Source organism: Silurus meridionalis, chromosome 28 (genome assembly GCF_014805685.1).
Source record: "Silurus meridionalis isolate SWU-2019-XX chromosome 28, ASM1480568v1, whole genome shotgun sequence".
Classification (NCBI taxonomy): domain Eukaryota; kingdom Metazoa; phylum Chordata; class Actinopteri; order Siluriformes; family Siluridae; genus Silurus; species Silurus meridionalis.
In genome coordinates this window covers 2,445,001-2,460,110 of record NC_060911.1, presented here as the reverse complement: position 1 = coordinate 2,460,110, position 15,110 = coordinate 2,445,001, and the positions used below count along the sequence as shown (strand labels likewise).

The 15,110-nt window shown below is 42.4% G+C and overlaps 2 protein-coding genes across 2 annotated transcripts in view; both read left to right on the top strand.

Annotated features, from left to right (window-relative positions):
* pgm2 (phosphoglucomutase 2) lies at window positions 1-7,118 on the top strand. The gene is made up of 13 exons (XM_046843497.1): window positions 1-158; window positions 1,357-1,524; window positions 1,777-1,968; window positions 2,130-2,213; window positions 2,454-2,647; window positions 2,715-2,904; window positions 3,021-3,118; window positions 3,253-3,439; window positions 3,722-3,815; window positions 4,232-4,361; window positions 4,447-4,636; window positions 4,734-4,867; window positions 5,430-7,118. Exons 1-13 carry the CDS (start codon window positions 81-83, stop codon window positions 5,530-5,532), a joined length of 1,842 nt encoding a protein of 613 aa, XP_046699453.1. The 5' UTR covers window positions 1-80; the 3' UTR covers window positions 5,533-7,118.
* Window positions 7,119-7,737: 619 nt separating this feature from the next.
* Window positions 7,738-15,110, top strand: part of tbc1d1 (TBC1 (tre-2/USP6, BUB2, cdc16) domain family, member 1) — a 41,273-nt gene continuing 33,900 nt past the window's right edge. The window contains 3 exon segments of the mRNA XM_046843017.1: window positions 7,738-7,973; window positions 9,388-9,644; window positions 9,757-9,993. Of these exon segments, the coding sequence (XP_046698973.1) occupies window positions 9,393-9,644; window positions 9,757-9,993 (489 nt within the window). The 5' untranslated portion in view covers window positions 7,738-7,973; window positions 9,388-9,392.

The window sequence follows — 15,110 nt, the reverse complement described above, 5'->3', positions numbered from 1 at the left end:
GAGCCGGAGTGTGGGATAGTCGCTGAGAGGTTTATAAGCCCGGGAGAGCATTCGAACCGGACAGCGAGAAAGCAAACAAAATGGAGAAGAACGGAGTAGATAGTACTGGAGATGTGTCTCTGGACAATGCCGTGAAACAGTGGCTAGAGTTTGATAAGGTGAGCTAGGTGTCGATTTATACCCATTTTATTCTTCTTCTATAATTGTATTTTTCTACCATGTCGGCTAGTTTGAATACATCTTGCTAGCTGGTGGCCGTATCTCAAACGGCTTGATAAAGTCTATTTTAGTGCACTAAATAGGGCATGTGTTAGTGCACTTTTATACCCTCTTTAGTGCACTACATGCATACTGCGGCTGCATTCAGGACACGGCCTATCAGCTGTGACAGTTCATTGGAAGCTACTAATTTTGCTCGTGTTTTTTTTTTTTTTACTTTAATATATATATATATATTTTAAAGCATATTTGATCATTTCCAGACTTATAAAAAGTATTAAATATCTATATTTAAGTTTATTATAGCTACCACACACAGATAGGAAACTCAAAATTTGCTAACATCCTCTTTTTTTTTTTATTTCTTTCAAATAACAAATGATGAAAAGTTTCCAGAATCGAATATCAAATCGTTTGGTGTCTATAAGTTAAGAATAATTTCCTGATCCTGACTAAATCATTAACCCCCCCTGCACCAGAGTGTGTTAAAGATGTACGTCAATCCGGGCGGTGACGTCAGAAGCCCGAGCCAATCGGGATTGTGACGTCACCAAGTCGTTAAAATGATTTTTTTTCCCCTACCAAAAATAAATAAATACAGATTCACTTTTAGATTCGATTTTATGGATTATATGAAGAAAAGTCTTTGCTCTATAACCTTAAAAAGGGAAAAGAAAAAAAAAGCACATCTGCCAAATGTCGTAAATGTTGTGGATTGGAAAACTCTTGAGACGAATCTGATACAGAAACTGTCTTGAGATCAGACTCTGTTGACGAGAGGACGTGCGGTGGCACATGCAACTCGTTTAGCAGATAAATGGAAAGCAGAAGGGAAAGATAATCTGCTGAGTCGCGCTTAATTAAAGTTTGTGTGTGGGTGTGGGTGTGTGTGTGAGAGAACGTATGTATTGTGAGTATTGGAATGTAGACGTGAGCATCTGACTCTGAGCTGACCGAGCAGCTTTGTATAGTGCCATAGATGTCTGCAATCACCCAGGTCAACGTGTGTGTGTGTGGGTGTGTGTGTGTGTGTGTGTGTGTGTGTGTGTGTGTGGGTGTGTGTGTGTGTGTGTGAGAGATATAAAATCAGACCCCTGAAGACGTTCATTGTTATGTTTTTTTTTTCCGCATAAACAGAACAGCAAGACCGCAGCATGCGTGCGAGACCTGGTGAAGGCGGGAAACGTAGATGAGCTGCGCAAATGTTTTGGCACCCGGATGGAGTTCGGGACGGCAGGGCTGAGGGCCGCCATGGGGCCCGGCGTGTCCCGCATGAACGACCTCACCATCATACAGACCACCCAGGTGAGGTCATCACATGATCACATTCATCACTACCTGACTTTAACATCCTTCTGCTGAAAGAGTCTAGTAGAACATTTCCCCAGACGAGTGGAGGTTTTTATAGGAGCAAATGAGCAGTAAATAAAAGCATATATAATCTTATACTCAGGTGTCCACAAACTTTTTATAAAGAGTGAACGCATCATTGTATTAACGTATTCTCTCTCTCTCTCTCTCTCTCTCTCTCTCTCTCTCTCTCTCTCTCTCTCACAGGGTTTCTGTTGCTATCTGGAGAAGCATATTGAGGATCTGAAGCAGCGTGGTGTTGTGATCGGTTTTGATGCTCGTCAGCATGAACCCAGTGGCTCCACCAGCAAACACTTCGCCTCTCTGGCTGCAGCAGTGTTTATCAGTCGAGGAGTTCCTGTTCATCTCTTCTCTGTTTTCACTCCTACACCATACGTGGTGTGTGTTATAGTTCTGTGTGTATATAATATTATTATTATTATTATTATTATTATTATTTAGTGCTGTGAAATTTAACACACATTCATTTTAATGGCACACATTTTATTAACTCTTTCTCTCCTTCCCTCTCTGCCTCTCTTTCCTTCTCTCTTTTAAAGCCTTTCACTGTATCTCATCTGCGTCTGTGTGCTGGGATAATGGTGACGGCGTCTCACAACCCCAAACAGGACAACGGGTACAAGGTACATCCAGATGTGTACAGATTTCTGATCTTCAACCCTTTATACGTTTCACTGAGTAACTGATTCTCTTTCTTTTTCTCTATCCCTCTCTCTCTCTCTCTCTCTCTCTGTGTGTCTGTGTGTGTCTGTGTGTGTCTGTGTGTGTCTGTGTGTGTCTGTGTGTGTCTGTGTGTGTCTGTGTGTGTCTGTGTGTGTCTGTGTGTGTGTGTGTGTGTGTGTGTGTGTGTGTGTGTGTGTTAGGTGTACTGGGAGAACGGTGCTCAGATCATCTCCCCCCATGACAAAGGCATCGCCTCTGCTATAATGGAGAATCTGGAGCCATGGGCGGAGTCTTGGGACATAAGCTCCGCCTCCCAGAGCGAACTGCTCAAAGACCCGTACGAGGACATGCACCGAGAATATCTGCAGTGTGTTCAACAGCACTGCTTCCACAGGTACACACACACACACACACACACAGAGGTTATTCAGAGTTGTGCAACCGTGACTTTTCACACACAGAGAGCTGAACAAGCGATCATCCGTGAAGCTGGTGCACACGTCGGTGCACGGCGTGGGTCACGTGTTCGTTCAGGACGCTTTTAAAGCCTTCGACCTTCGACCTCCGTACGCCGTGGAGGAGCAGAAAGATCCCGACCCAGAGTTCCCCACCGTGGTGTACCCCAACCCTGAGGAAGGAGCCGGAGTGCTGGTAGATGTGCACACACACTTTTTATCTCTTTATAGTTACGTTTCTTGTGAGTCACATGACTCAGAGCTGTGTGTGTGTGTGTGTGTGTGTCTCTGTGTGTGTCTCTGTGTGTGTAGACCTTGTCTTTTGCACTAGCGGACCGTGAGGGCGCGTCAGTGGTCCTGGCCAACGACCCAGATGCAGACCGACTGGCCTTAGCTGAGAAACAGCCAAGGTGTGTGTGTGTGTGTGTGTGTGTGTGTGTGTGTGTGTGTGTGTGTGTGTGTGTGTGTGTGTGTGTGTGTGTGTGTATGTGTGGTGAGAAAACCCCCTCTCATGGATCGTGTCGTTTGTGTGGTGTGTGTGCAGTGGCGAGTGGAGGATGCTCTCGGGGAACGAGCTGGGGGCGCTGCTGGGCTGGTGGATGTTTCAGTGCTGGAAGGAGAAGCAGGGTGAGAAGTTCAGGGCTTCAGTGAAGGATGTGTACATGCTGGCCAGCACAGTTTCCTCCAAGATTCTCCGTGCCATCGCTCTCAAAGAGGGATTTCACTTCGAGGTGAAGGCTCTTTCACAAGATCTAATTTTTAGGAGAAGATTGGGGGGGCATGTACATGAAGTGTATGTTTAGGAGTAGTCAGTGATGTTCTTCACTCTGTGTGTCTGTCTGTGTGTGTGTCTGTGTGTCTGTCTGTGTGTGTACACATGATCACAAAGTCCTGTAGATAATCTATGTATTATTTAACCCCAGATACATTTCTCCATTTTCTCTCTCTCTCTCTCTCTCTCTCTCTCTCTCTCTCTCTCTCTCTCTCTCTCTCTCTCTCTCTCTCATCTGTAGGAGACCCTGACTGGATTTAAGTGGATGGGGAACAGAGCGAAGCAGCTGCTGGATCAGGGAAAGACCGTCCTGTTTGCCTTTGAGGAGGCCATCGGTACGACACCCAAACTCTCAGCTTTCCCACAAACCCCAGCATGACGGCTCCATGATTCTGTTCTTCACTATTCTTATTCTGAACATTAAGCACAACTCATTCTCCAAAGATGTGCTTTTTTTTTTTTTTTTTTTTTTTTTAAAAGAGTCTCTCCATAGATTGAATATCTAGATGTGTTTTTTTAGCGACCAACTTCCTAAAACCTACAACTACACAGGATCATGTCTGTAGAGGAGCATGGTGGTGACCTCCATAGCATCCAAATAGCATCATCTTTAAGAACAGAATAAACAAATGGCACTAAATTGGAAAGTGAATAGATTAGGAACACAAACTGGATCAGGATCGGAACCACGCGGTGATTTCTGATGTTCATGCACACAATCTGGTCCAAATTAATTTTTTTCCCAATTCAGGATACATGTGCAGCCCAGCGGTGTTGGATAAAGACGGAGTGAGCGCCGCAGCCATCGCCGGAGAGATGATCTCGTACCTGGCGTCCAAAAACACCTCCGTCTCACAGCAGCTCAAAGCCATCTACGACGAGTGAGCCCACAAACAAACAAACAAAAAGCATTCTATTTTACACAACATCTTACATCTAATATCTTTATTTTATGTTCTTTTGAAGGTACGGCTACCACATCACCCAGAACTCCTACTTCATCTGCCACAACCAGGACACAATCAAGCAACTGTTTGAGCGACTGAGGAACTACGACGGCGAGAACACCTACCCTAAAGAGTGCCGGGGCTTCGCAGTCAGCTCCGTCCGAGACCTCACTACGGGCTACGACAGCAACCAGCCTGACCTCAAAGCTGTGAGCCACGCCCATTTTCAGGATTATGGAGATTATATATAATAAATATAAAAAAGAACACACTGGGCATCTCTGACCACGTGTATCTCTTCCTCAGGTCCTTCCTACCAGTAAGAGCAGTCAGATGATCACCTTCAGCTTTGCAAACGGGGGCGTGGCCACCATAAGGACCAGCGGCACCGAGCCCAAGATCAAGTACTACACCGAGCTGTGTGCTGCTCCAGGGAACAGGTAAGGAGCATCCAAGAGATGATAAAGTAACACTAACAGGACAAACACTAATCCTGGTTTGGTTAATCTTGACCATAAAATTGCTATGTGCAACTTATTTTTTGAACATCCGATTATTTTACTCCTATAATAACCTCCACTCTTCTGGGAAGATGTTCTACTAGGTTTTGTGGAGATTTGTGCTCATACAGGTGTTGGTAAAGTCAGGATCTGATGGAGGCGAGGTGAGGAGGCCTTCTCAGTGTAAACAATTTATCTCAAAGGCGTTCAATAGTGTTGCCGGTAACAAAGTTTTGTAACACGCCACCAGATGGCAGCAAAAGGCCGCATGCAGAGTCACAGGGAGCACCGACCTTCATAAGTCGGTGCGCCAAAAGACATCGGGAGCCACGCAACCGGTGCTGTTCTGATCACGTGCGTTACCACGTCTGCGAATTCCATCACGGACCACGAGATAGAACAAAGAGCAAACGTGGAATTCGGCGTGAAACTGAGACGTTTGACATGACATTAAGTCTAAATGTATGACGAGCATTTCTCTTTCTCTCTCTCTCTCTCTCAGTGATGTGACTCAGCTGAAGGCCGAGCTGGACACCCTGGTGGACGCCATCGTAGAGAACTTCTTCCAGCCTACGAAGAACAATCTGATCCCCCGATCGGATTAAACACAGGCGATTGTGCCGATGGAAGGAAATCCCCCACTGCCTTAAAACCAATCCTTTTCAACCCCCACCCACGTTTTCTGTTCATCCACTGTTCCGCACGAGTTCACACGGATCTGCACTTTTAGTCTGAACTTAGTCTTACAGTGTTGCCCCTCTAAGCCACGCCCACCCGACACGAAAATGATCGGAAATCTCACGTTATTCAAACCAAACACGATTTCTTTTAATTGTGTCTCTGTTTGTTTGTTTACTTTACCACTTAATCTAGTCTTCCTCTTGAAGCACTTTAGCACACGCTAAACTAAAGTCTAGACGGTTTTCTTTACTCGTTCCCAGCATTCAAACACCAAACACGACTAGTGACACATTTACATTCAAACACCTTTGTTTTTGAATCTTTTGACCAAAGTATAATGGGATAAAGCGCACGTGACGAGTGAAACGTTTACATTCTTTGATATTTTAAATTGCTTCCTTTATTGTGTCCATGTCCTGCCTTCAGTGGTGTCCTGCCTGAATCGCTCGACGCCTGTAGAAACCATCAGTATAATCAGTAGCATCACACGCAGGAATCTCACACAGTGAGAATGAAGTCATTACTAAAGCAAGAAACACAATAAACACAATTCAACACAAGTCTCCTTTCACTGGAGCCACAACTGCACCTCCCACATACATCATCTCCAGCAGAAGCATCGATATTCACCTCAGAACATCACCCTGGGGTTTTCCCCTGCATTTTATCCACGCGTTGCGGTTTTCCTGGGAATTTGAAATGAAGGCAAATTGTGTATTTTTGTGCAAATTCTACACAAAAGTAAAAATATCATGATGTTGCGTCGCCGTAGTGCACGACGAAGCTGTTTTTAACTGTTTGCCCGCTTTTCTTGAAAGAATCCATCAAAATCCGTGATTCTGATGGAGTTTAAGACGGCAGAGAAGGTCTTGATACCCGCATTGTAACATCACAATTCTGAGAGCATTCCGTACCTTTTTTTTCCCTATTTCCTGTTTAAAACACAATTTCAAGTTGTGATTAGAATCCAGTGCTGCTTTAAAAATCTTTGACACAATCACTTTCTCTCCAATCTATAACATTCCTTTCATCTTTCTTTTTTTTCTTCAGTTTTACTGTACGATTTCTAGTTATTTGTGTGAAAGTGAGTGAGTGCTGCCCCCTGCTGGACAACATCGAAATATTACATAGTATATACTATTAACATATTAATCAATCAATGCTCTAAATAGAAGTAGAAGTAAAAGGAATAATAATTAATCATGTGTTTTTTGTTGTCCTGGTCCACACTCTTCCAGCTGAATGCTGTGATGTTCTACTGAGTCAATGTGAAAGCTTTCGTGTGTTTATTTTCTTGCCAGAAACTATTATATCATATATTTAAAGCAGACTCCAAGCCGAAGCAGAAACTCCTGGGTTTTTAAACTCCTCCACAGACTTTTCTCATTGCTTTACACTACTATTTATCAGCTTCTCTGTTCATAGTTTTATTTAAACATGCCGCTTTCCTGCAAGTGGATTTGAGCTGAAAGTTCTTCGGTTGACCTTCTGAATAAAGAATCTCACTTGTTTTGTGTGTCAAATTTTTTTCTTTTTTTTACTTTATGATTCAGCATGATTTGGGAAAGGGTAATAATATAATTTTTTAAAATCAAATCTTATTTGTCACTTACATACAGATTCTGACATGCAGTGAAATGCTTTGTACGACTGTCCAACATTTAAGTATAAAAAGGTATTGAGTTAAGGATAAAACAATAAAATGGATAAATAAAAAAGTATAAACTATTAAAAATATATGTATATACATGAATAAGTCTGGCAAAATTTGGAAGTACAAATTAAAGTGATTTAGTGATTGTCTTTAAAGTGTCCATGTGCAGTGTGTAAACAATGTAAACAACATACACGGTTTTTTATTTCACATTTATATATTTGTATTTGGTTTTATTTTATTTATGTATTTGTCAGTCTTTTTTTTTTTTTTTTTCGCACTTCCGGCATGTTTTAAGGGTTTTTTCCCAGCGTGCGTCGTAACCTGGCAACGAGACGACGCTCTTCCTCCTCCTGTACGCGACTCCGCGAGCGCGCATGCGCGGCACACAGTGCGCTCGAACGCGAGGGAGGGGGAGGGGGAGGGGAGCGGGAGGAGGCTCGGGTGTAAGAGGCGCGCGCGCTCCGTGTGCACTCTGCAGAGTGGTGGAGAAGCGCGCGCACTTCCTCATCAGCGGTTCGTTTGGCAGAAAAAAAAATGCATGAATTAATTAATAATAATTAATACAAATAAATAATAATTGAAAGACTTTGTGAAGAAATGAAGCGCTTTTGGGGAACACGTCCTGAACTAAAGCACTCTGATGGAACTTCACCTGAATTATAACGGCGTTTGATTGAACTGGAGTGGGCGGAGCTTCTGCACGTGAAGGTTCATGAATATTATTATTGTTGTTGTTGTTAAATGCATTTTTTTTACATTCACTGAAATGTATATATTTCCAGTATCTTTAGCCACATGCTGTATTTCCTTCTATTTACAGCTTTAATGACACTCTTTACTATTTATACCCTGTGTGTGTGTGTGTGTGTGTGTGTGTGTGTGTGTGTGTGCTTGCTGCCGAACCTAAAATTAGTCTCTGAGACAGTGATCCTTCTCCAGACTCTCAGATCGAGAACCTTCAGGATTCGGTTCAGATCCTAATCAGTTTCCAACGCGTGTTTCAGGTCACGTGATCGCGAATGATCGCGTGTAACGCGTGGATGTGGGATGGGATAACGTGTTTTGGATCACAGGGCGTGTATTCGTGGTGATTTTTGGATAAGAAGTGAAGAACATTAGGGATGGTGTGATGTGACCTGGTGTTACCCTGTGTGCTTTATTCCTCTTTTTTTTTTTTACCACAACAGGTTCAATTCAATTCTCAAATTTATTAACGAAAGACAAAACTTTTATTTATTATTTATAGCTACGATTAATGCATTGTAACGTTTTAATAAAATGATGTAAATTTGCTATAGAAATAAACTTGATGTCCATGTCCTGTTTTCGCTTACTTTATAGCAGCTGTCCTTCTTAAAACCGAATACTTCACTCGTCTGTTTGGGAGACTTCTCGTTCTACCTTTCTCAACCTTGATCTTGACGTTAATCACTGATACAGTGAGATTCCTACATGTTCTCACACTCATTTCTTCTTATTTGCATAACTCTGTATGACGCCCCTTAACTCCGCCCGTTTCCCCTCCTGCTTTTCACCCCTTTACGTTTCTCTCTCTCTTTTCTCTCTGCATGTATTCTGTTCATCCCAGATCTCTCCTCATGGGCAGCTGAACCTCTGATAAGAGGAATTCAGATTTTTTTTTAGAAGACAGCTGCTCGACGTAGGTTTGACCGCCATCCAAATAGCGATCACCATTCAGCTAAACAAACAGGAACAAAATAATTGCACCCTTATACGACCTCTATGTGACCTCTACGTGATCTCGATTTAGTGGCGTCCATCTTGGGGGGACTGATTTTCTTTGGTATGCGGTTAAACTCCGCCCTCTGGGTGATGCCTTCCAAAGATTGACCACTTTTTATACGGTTTCTGGGAATTATACCCGCTTTGAGTCGTGCTTTTGGGAGAAAGATAATCAACTTCTAGGTGGCGTGGTGACATTTTAGATACAATACTGAGGTTTAGCGTTTTAAAAATTGTCTAAGGTGTGGTCAAGGGGGCGGAGTTTTTTCAACCTGCACCCAAAAATTCGAGATTGGGGAATTTTCCCCAAGATGGATGCCTTGTTATGGATTCATGAAGCACATGCGTTTCTCTGAATGAACCATATTGATGCACCCAGGGCTCATGGAGGGCATCTGCTTTGAGGTGAAACCCCGGGGCAACTCTACTTCTTCATCCAAGTCGCACCAGGAAGGATCAGGAGGTGAAGATGAAAAGGAGGTGGAGATCCAGTACAGGTTAACGTTGGTGGGCTCGTTAGCCATCCACCCGCAGACCACGATGACTATGCTGCCCTGGGTGGTGGCTGAGATACGCAGGCCTCGGCTGAAGGAACGGAGCTTCAGCACAAAAATCTCTGGGCCTCAAGCTCTCGAGGTGAGTGAGGAGAACGAAAATGTCTAAAGATCTGTTAAAACCCTTAAAAGAATGTGTGTGGGGGAGGGGATTTATATTTACGATAACCAGAACTGTCTCACGTCTCTTCCAGATGCGCGACTGTCCGGTGGTGTTGCGGATCTCGTGTTCTTGGGTGCGATGTGTGATGGGCGTGGCCTGTGCAGGAGACCCCTGGGACCCACTGAGACACACGGTCCTTTTTCAACAGCGGCCGCATCGAGTCGCTAAACTCATCCACAACAGCCGAGAGCCGAGTTACTTCGGCTGTCTGATTCGGGAGGAAACCAGCGCCACCTGCTACGTGTTCCGCTGCCATGACGAACACAAGGTTTACTCACACGCACACACACACACACACACACGTGGTTGCAGGTTCCCCAAATGTTAGACCTTCAGTGGTGTCCTACCTTAATCAATCCACCTCTTAATACCACCGTTATGACGTCATGGTTATAAAAGATATCAGTATTGTAGAAAAACGCAGTAGAACAGACAGAACACACAGAATCTCATACCGTGAGAATGAAGGTCATCACTGAAGCAAGAAACCCAATGAACACAATTCAACACGTCTCCTTTCACTGGAGCCACAACTGCCCCTCCACATACTTCATCTCTAACAGAAGCATTGATATTCACCTCAGAACATCACCCCAGGTTTTTTCACTGCATTTTTTTTCTTGCATTATAGTTCAGTGTAAATATTTCATTATAAAAAGCTTAACAATTGTTAACTGTTTTGGTGACGTTTCCTCGGGATGTCCAGCTTTTCTTGAAAATCCCGTCTTGTAAATGTCCCTGCGAGTGTCTCTGCGACCAAATCAGTTTCTTCTCCTCTGTCAGACGTTGTGGAATGAAAGAAGAAAACAAACAGCTATTAAATCCACACAAACATATATTGAGATTGTGCAGCGGAGTTCTGACTAGTGCTTCATCCGATTGCAAGACGTGAAAATACTGACGTGACTGGACGCCTTCTAGAGGGCCTCGGAGAGTCAGAAAGTCACAATCTGATTGGTTAAAGCAACAGCTCCAAGTAACATGCCAAGAGCCTGCGTTGTTTATTTCTACTGCAACGGTGTGATGCGACGACTGAAATCTGATTGGATAGATAGATAGATAGATAGATAGATAGATAGATAGATAGATAGATAGATAGATAGATAGATAGATAGATAGATAGATACATAGATACATAGATAGATAGATAGATTCATCCCTAATAGATTATTTTCTCATATCTCTGGGTTCAGAGCATAGGGTAAGCCATAATACAGCACCCCTGGAGCTGATACGGTTAAGGGCCTTACTTAGGGGCCCAACATTGGCAGCTTGGTAGTGCAGGGCCTTGAACCACTGAGCTTCTGATTAGTAACCCAGAGATTCCCAAATGTCCATCATTACTACTTTGTATTAAATCTTTATTAGCGATCAGGAAGAAGGAAACGTATGTGAAATCAGGAAGTAGTTCACCGAAACTCAGAATCAGGAAGTGATCCGGGAGGAGGACATCGGGCTACCATTACAACATTTTATACATCTAATAATACACACACACACACTCGCTCATTATATCACCTTCCTGACCTTCTCTCTTTCTCAACGACCTTCTTGGGGTCCACCATGTGCTTAGTCACACACATATGTTTACACGTGTTTGTATACGAAGTAAACAGAATACACACGTGAGGAAAATTCCATTAATTCTGCTAGTTCTGGTAGAAATCCATCCTTGATTCTGATTGGTCAGAAGGTCATCCGTTCAGTACCGTATGAATGTGCTTGTTCTCAGACGTTACGTTGTCCACAGGGACCGAGTTCCTGTACTATTGAAGGTCTCCAGTGTAACAGGATTGAGGATGTAGGTTTGTTTTCAGAGAAATATTGAACGTTAAACGTAACTGTAATTGGATAAAAACAACACGGCATGTAAAATGTTAGTGTTTCTGAGGACCAAAAAGGAGTTTCAGGAAGTGCTTTTAGAGGAAATGAATCATCTTCAAAGCAGTAACTGTGACTTCACTTCTTCATCGTCAGGAAGAGGAGAAGTGAGATCAGTCTGTGAGAGAAACTCTTTGAGGATCAGCTTTAATCTGACAAAGTGCATTGGTGATGGGGTTTATGGAGGAGCTGAAAATGTCAGCTGCGTGTGTGTGTGTGTGTGTGTGTGTGTGTGTGTGTGTGTGTGTGTGTGTGTGTGTGTGGGGCTACTATGCACCAGTGAGCTATAACAGGAGTGTGTTTGAGAACGTGACCTCACTAGCATTTGTTTTGCAGCGATACCAGATACAGCAACATGTCCTGCAACAGCACATGCACGCACACACACACACACACACGGATGCAAACACAAACACAAACAATAGTCTGGATCGAACATGTGAACTATGATGCCAAATGAGACTAGACATTTTTGTGTGGTGTGAAGTATATGCAACTGTTTTGTTGAGGTATGAAGGTTTTGGGGACGTTGTGTATTTAGTTGTATAAAGGTTTGTGTGCCTGTTGTGTGAAGGTTGTATGAAGGTTTTGGGGACGTTGTGTATTTAGTTGTATAAAGGTTTGTGTGCCTGTTGTGTGAAGGTTGTATGAAGGTTTTGGGGACGTTGTGTATTTAGTTGTATAAAGGTTTGTGTGCCTGTTGTGTGAAGGTTGTATGAAGGTTTTGGGGACGTTGTGTATTTGGTTGTATGAAGGTTTGTGCGCCTGTTGTGTGAAGGTTGTATGAAGGTTTTGGGGACGTTGTGTATTTGGTTGTATGAAGGTTTGTGCGCCTGTTGTGTGAAGGTTGTATGAAGGTTTTGGGGACGTGTATTTGGTTGTATGAAGGTTTGCGCCTGTTGTGTGAAGGTTGTATGAAGGTTTTGGGGACGTTGTGTAATTGATTGTATACAAGTTGTGTGATACTGTGTGAGGGTTGTGTGTGTTGGTTGTATGAAGGTTGTGTGGATATTGTAAAAATTGTGTGTGCCTCTTGTGTGAAGGTTGTATGAAGGTTTTGGGGACGTTGCGTATTTGGTTGTATAAAGGTTTGTGAACATTGTGTGGACGTTGTGTGAACGTTCTGTAGAGGTTTTCTGAAGGTGTATCAGGTATTCTGTATATCAGTGCTGGAGACAAGTTCTTCAAACTGCTGCTCACACAGGATGTGGTAAAGAATCATTTCCTGTTCATTCATTGTGGCCATAGGTGAGCCAAGCTGCCGAGTGTGTGTGTGTGTGTGTGTGTGTGTGTGTTGTCCTTAATGCAGTTTATTTGAAGTAAACCACCTCTTTCCTCCTCTTGTTCACTTGTTTTTCTCACTTCCTCTCTTTTTCTGCCTCCTTTTTTTACCTTTCTCTTTCTTTTTTCTCAAACTCTTTGCCCACCCTATCCATATACCCAACTTTCTTTATCTTTTCTCTCTTTTGCTTTAATGTTTTGCAGTCATACATACATACACATGTCTATTATTCAAGGGCATTTAATTTACAAAGAACCTATGATGTTGTTATTCTCTCTCTCTCTCTCTCTCTCTCGCTCGCTCGCTCGCTCTTTTTTCTTCTTTCTTTCTTTCTTTCTCTTTTTGTCTCGTTTGTCACTTTCTATCCTTCAGTCAATCTCTCTCTCCAGTCTTTCCTTATACTCTCTGGCTAATTAGGAATTTGGCCACTAGGTGGAGCTCTATCGAACTTGTATCCAGAAATACAGTTTGGTCAGAATTACACACACACACACACACACACACACACACACACACACACACACACTCTCTCTCTCTCTCTCTCTCTCTCTCTCTCTCTCTCTCTCTCTCTCACCCCTTCTTTTCTCAGCTTATTTTGACATGACCAGCTGTCGCTGCGGCAATATCAATGTCACGAGGCTTGGCTTCTTATCTGAAAGACAGTTAAACAAATAACACACTCTAGTCCATACACCTATGCTTTTACACACACACACACACACACACACACACACACACACACACACACACACATTTGTCTCTATCGAACATGTAAGCTGTGATGCTAAATGAGATTGGACATTTTTTGTGTGATGTACAATATATGCAAAGGTTTTGTTGAAGTTGCATGAAGGTTGTATACCGGTTGTGTGGAGGTTGTCAAAAGGTTATGTGTTGGATGAATGAAGGTTGTGGGGACATTGGGTTTTGTGGATGTTGTTTATTGGTTGCTTAAAAGTTTTAATGAATATTGTGTGTCTATGTGTAATATATACTATATATATATATATATATATATATATATATATATATATATATATATATATATATATATATATATACACACACACAGACACACACATATACACTCACACACACACACACACACACACACACACACACAGTTTATAATATATATGCAGTTTTTTGTTTCATTCTTGCTGTAATATTTGCGGATTTAAGTACACAATGTTACCTGTGATCACATGTTTTTGAGATTTCGAGAGTGTTCCAGAGCGCTGTTCTTCTCCTGAGGATGCTGGGCCTCCTGGGAATCAGGAAACACTGTTTATGCTTGGAGATAATCATTTTCCAGACTTCCTGGTTGTGAAATCCCCATGTGCTTGGCAAATTTTGATCAGATTGGACACTTTCAGGGGAATATTTCGGGTGCGTTCCAAATCAGATTATGTTCCCTAGGTAGTGAGGAAGTAACTGTGAAGCGGAAGTTTGTTTCTGTAATTTAATTTATAGAAAATCAATATGATTATGGAATTAGATATTGATATTATTTTTAAATCAGTAATTTGTAAATCTTTGAAGAATGGAGGACATAGTGAGCGTGAATGGGATTAGATATCCACCTCATTCCTCAGGTGATGGTTGAATGGAAGTATGTGTAGATGTTGTGTGAAGGTTACATGGAGGTTGTGTAAAGGTTGTGTGGAGGTTTTGGGACTGCTATATGAAACAGTGCATCACCATCGTGTAAAAGTTGAGTAAAGACTATGTGGAGGTTGTGTTGATGTTGTATATCTGACATCATTTCTTTTAATTTGGCATTTATGTGATTAAAAACAAAACAATGGAATAAAAGGAGGAGTAGAAAGGAGTCAACTCATCAAATGGTAAGATGCGACCTGTAGTTGAAGGAAGACAAAGTGGAAGAGGAAGAAGAGGAAGAAGAAGAGGAAGATCAAGACGAATGTGAGGAAGAGAAGGAAGATGACAAAGAAGTAGAGGAAGATAAAGGGAATGAAGAAAAGGCAAGGAGAAAGAAAAGAGGAAGAAGAAAAAACATGGAGGAAGAAAAGGATGAGAAGAGGAAGAAGATGAAGAGGAAAAGAAGTTAAAAAGAAAGAAAAGGATGAAGTCACAGACAAAGAGAAGGATGAAGTCACAGACAAAGAGAAGGATGAAGTGGCAGAAGAAGATGAAGAAGAAGAGGAAGAAGATGCGAAGTATGCTGAATTGTAGCTAATTGTTTAGCTAGTGTGAAGTCG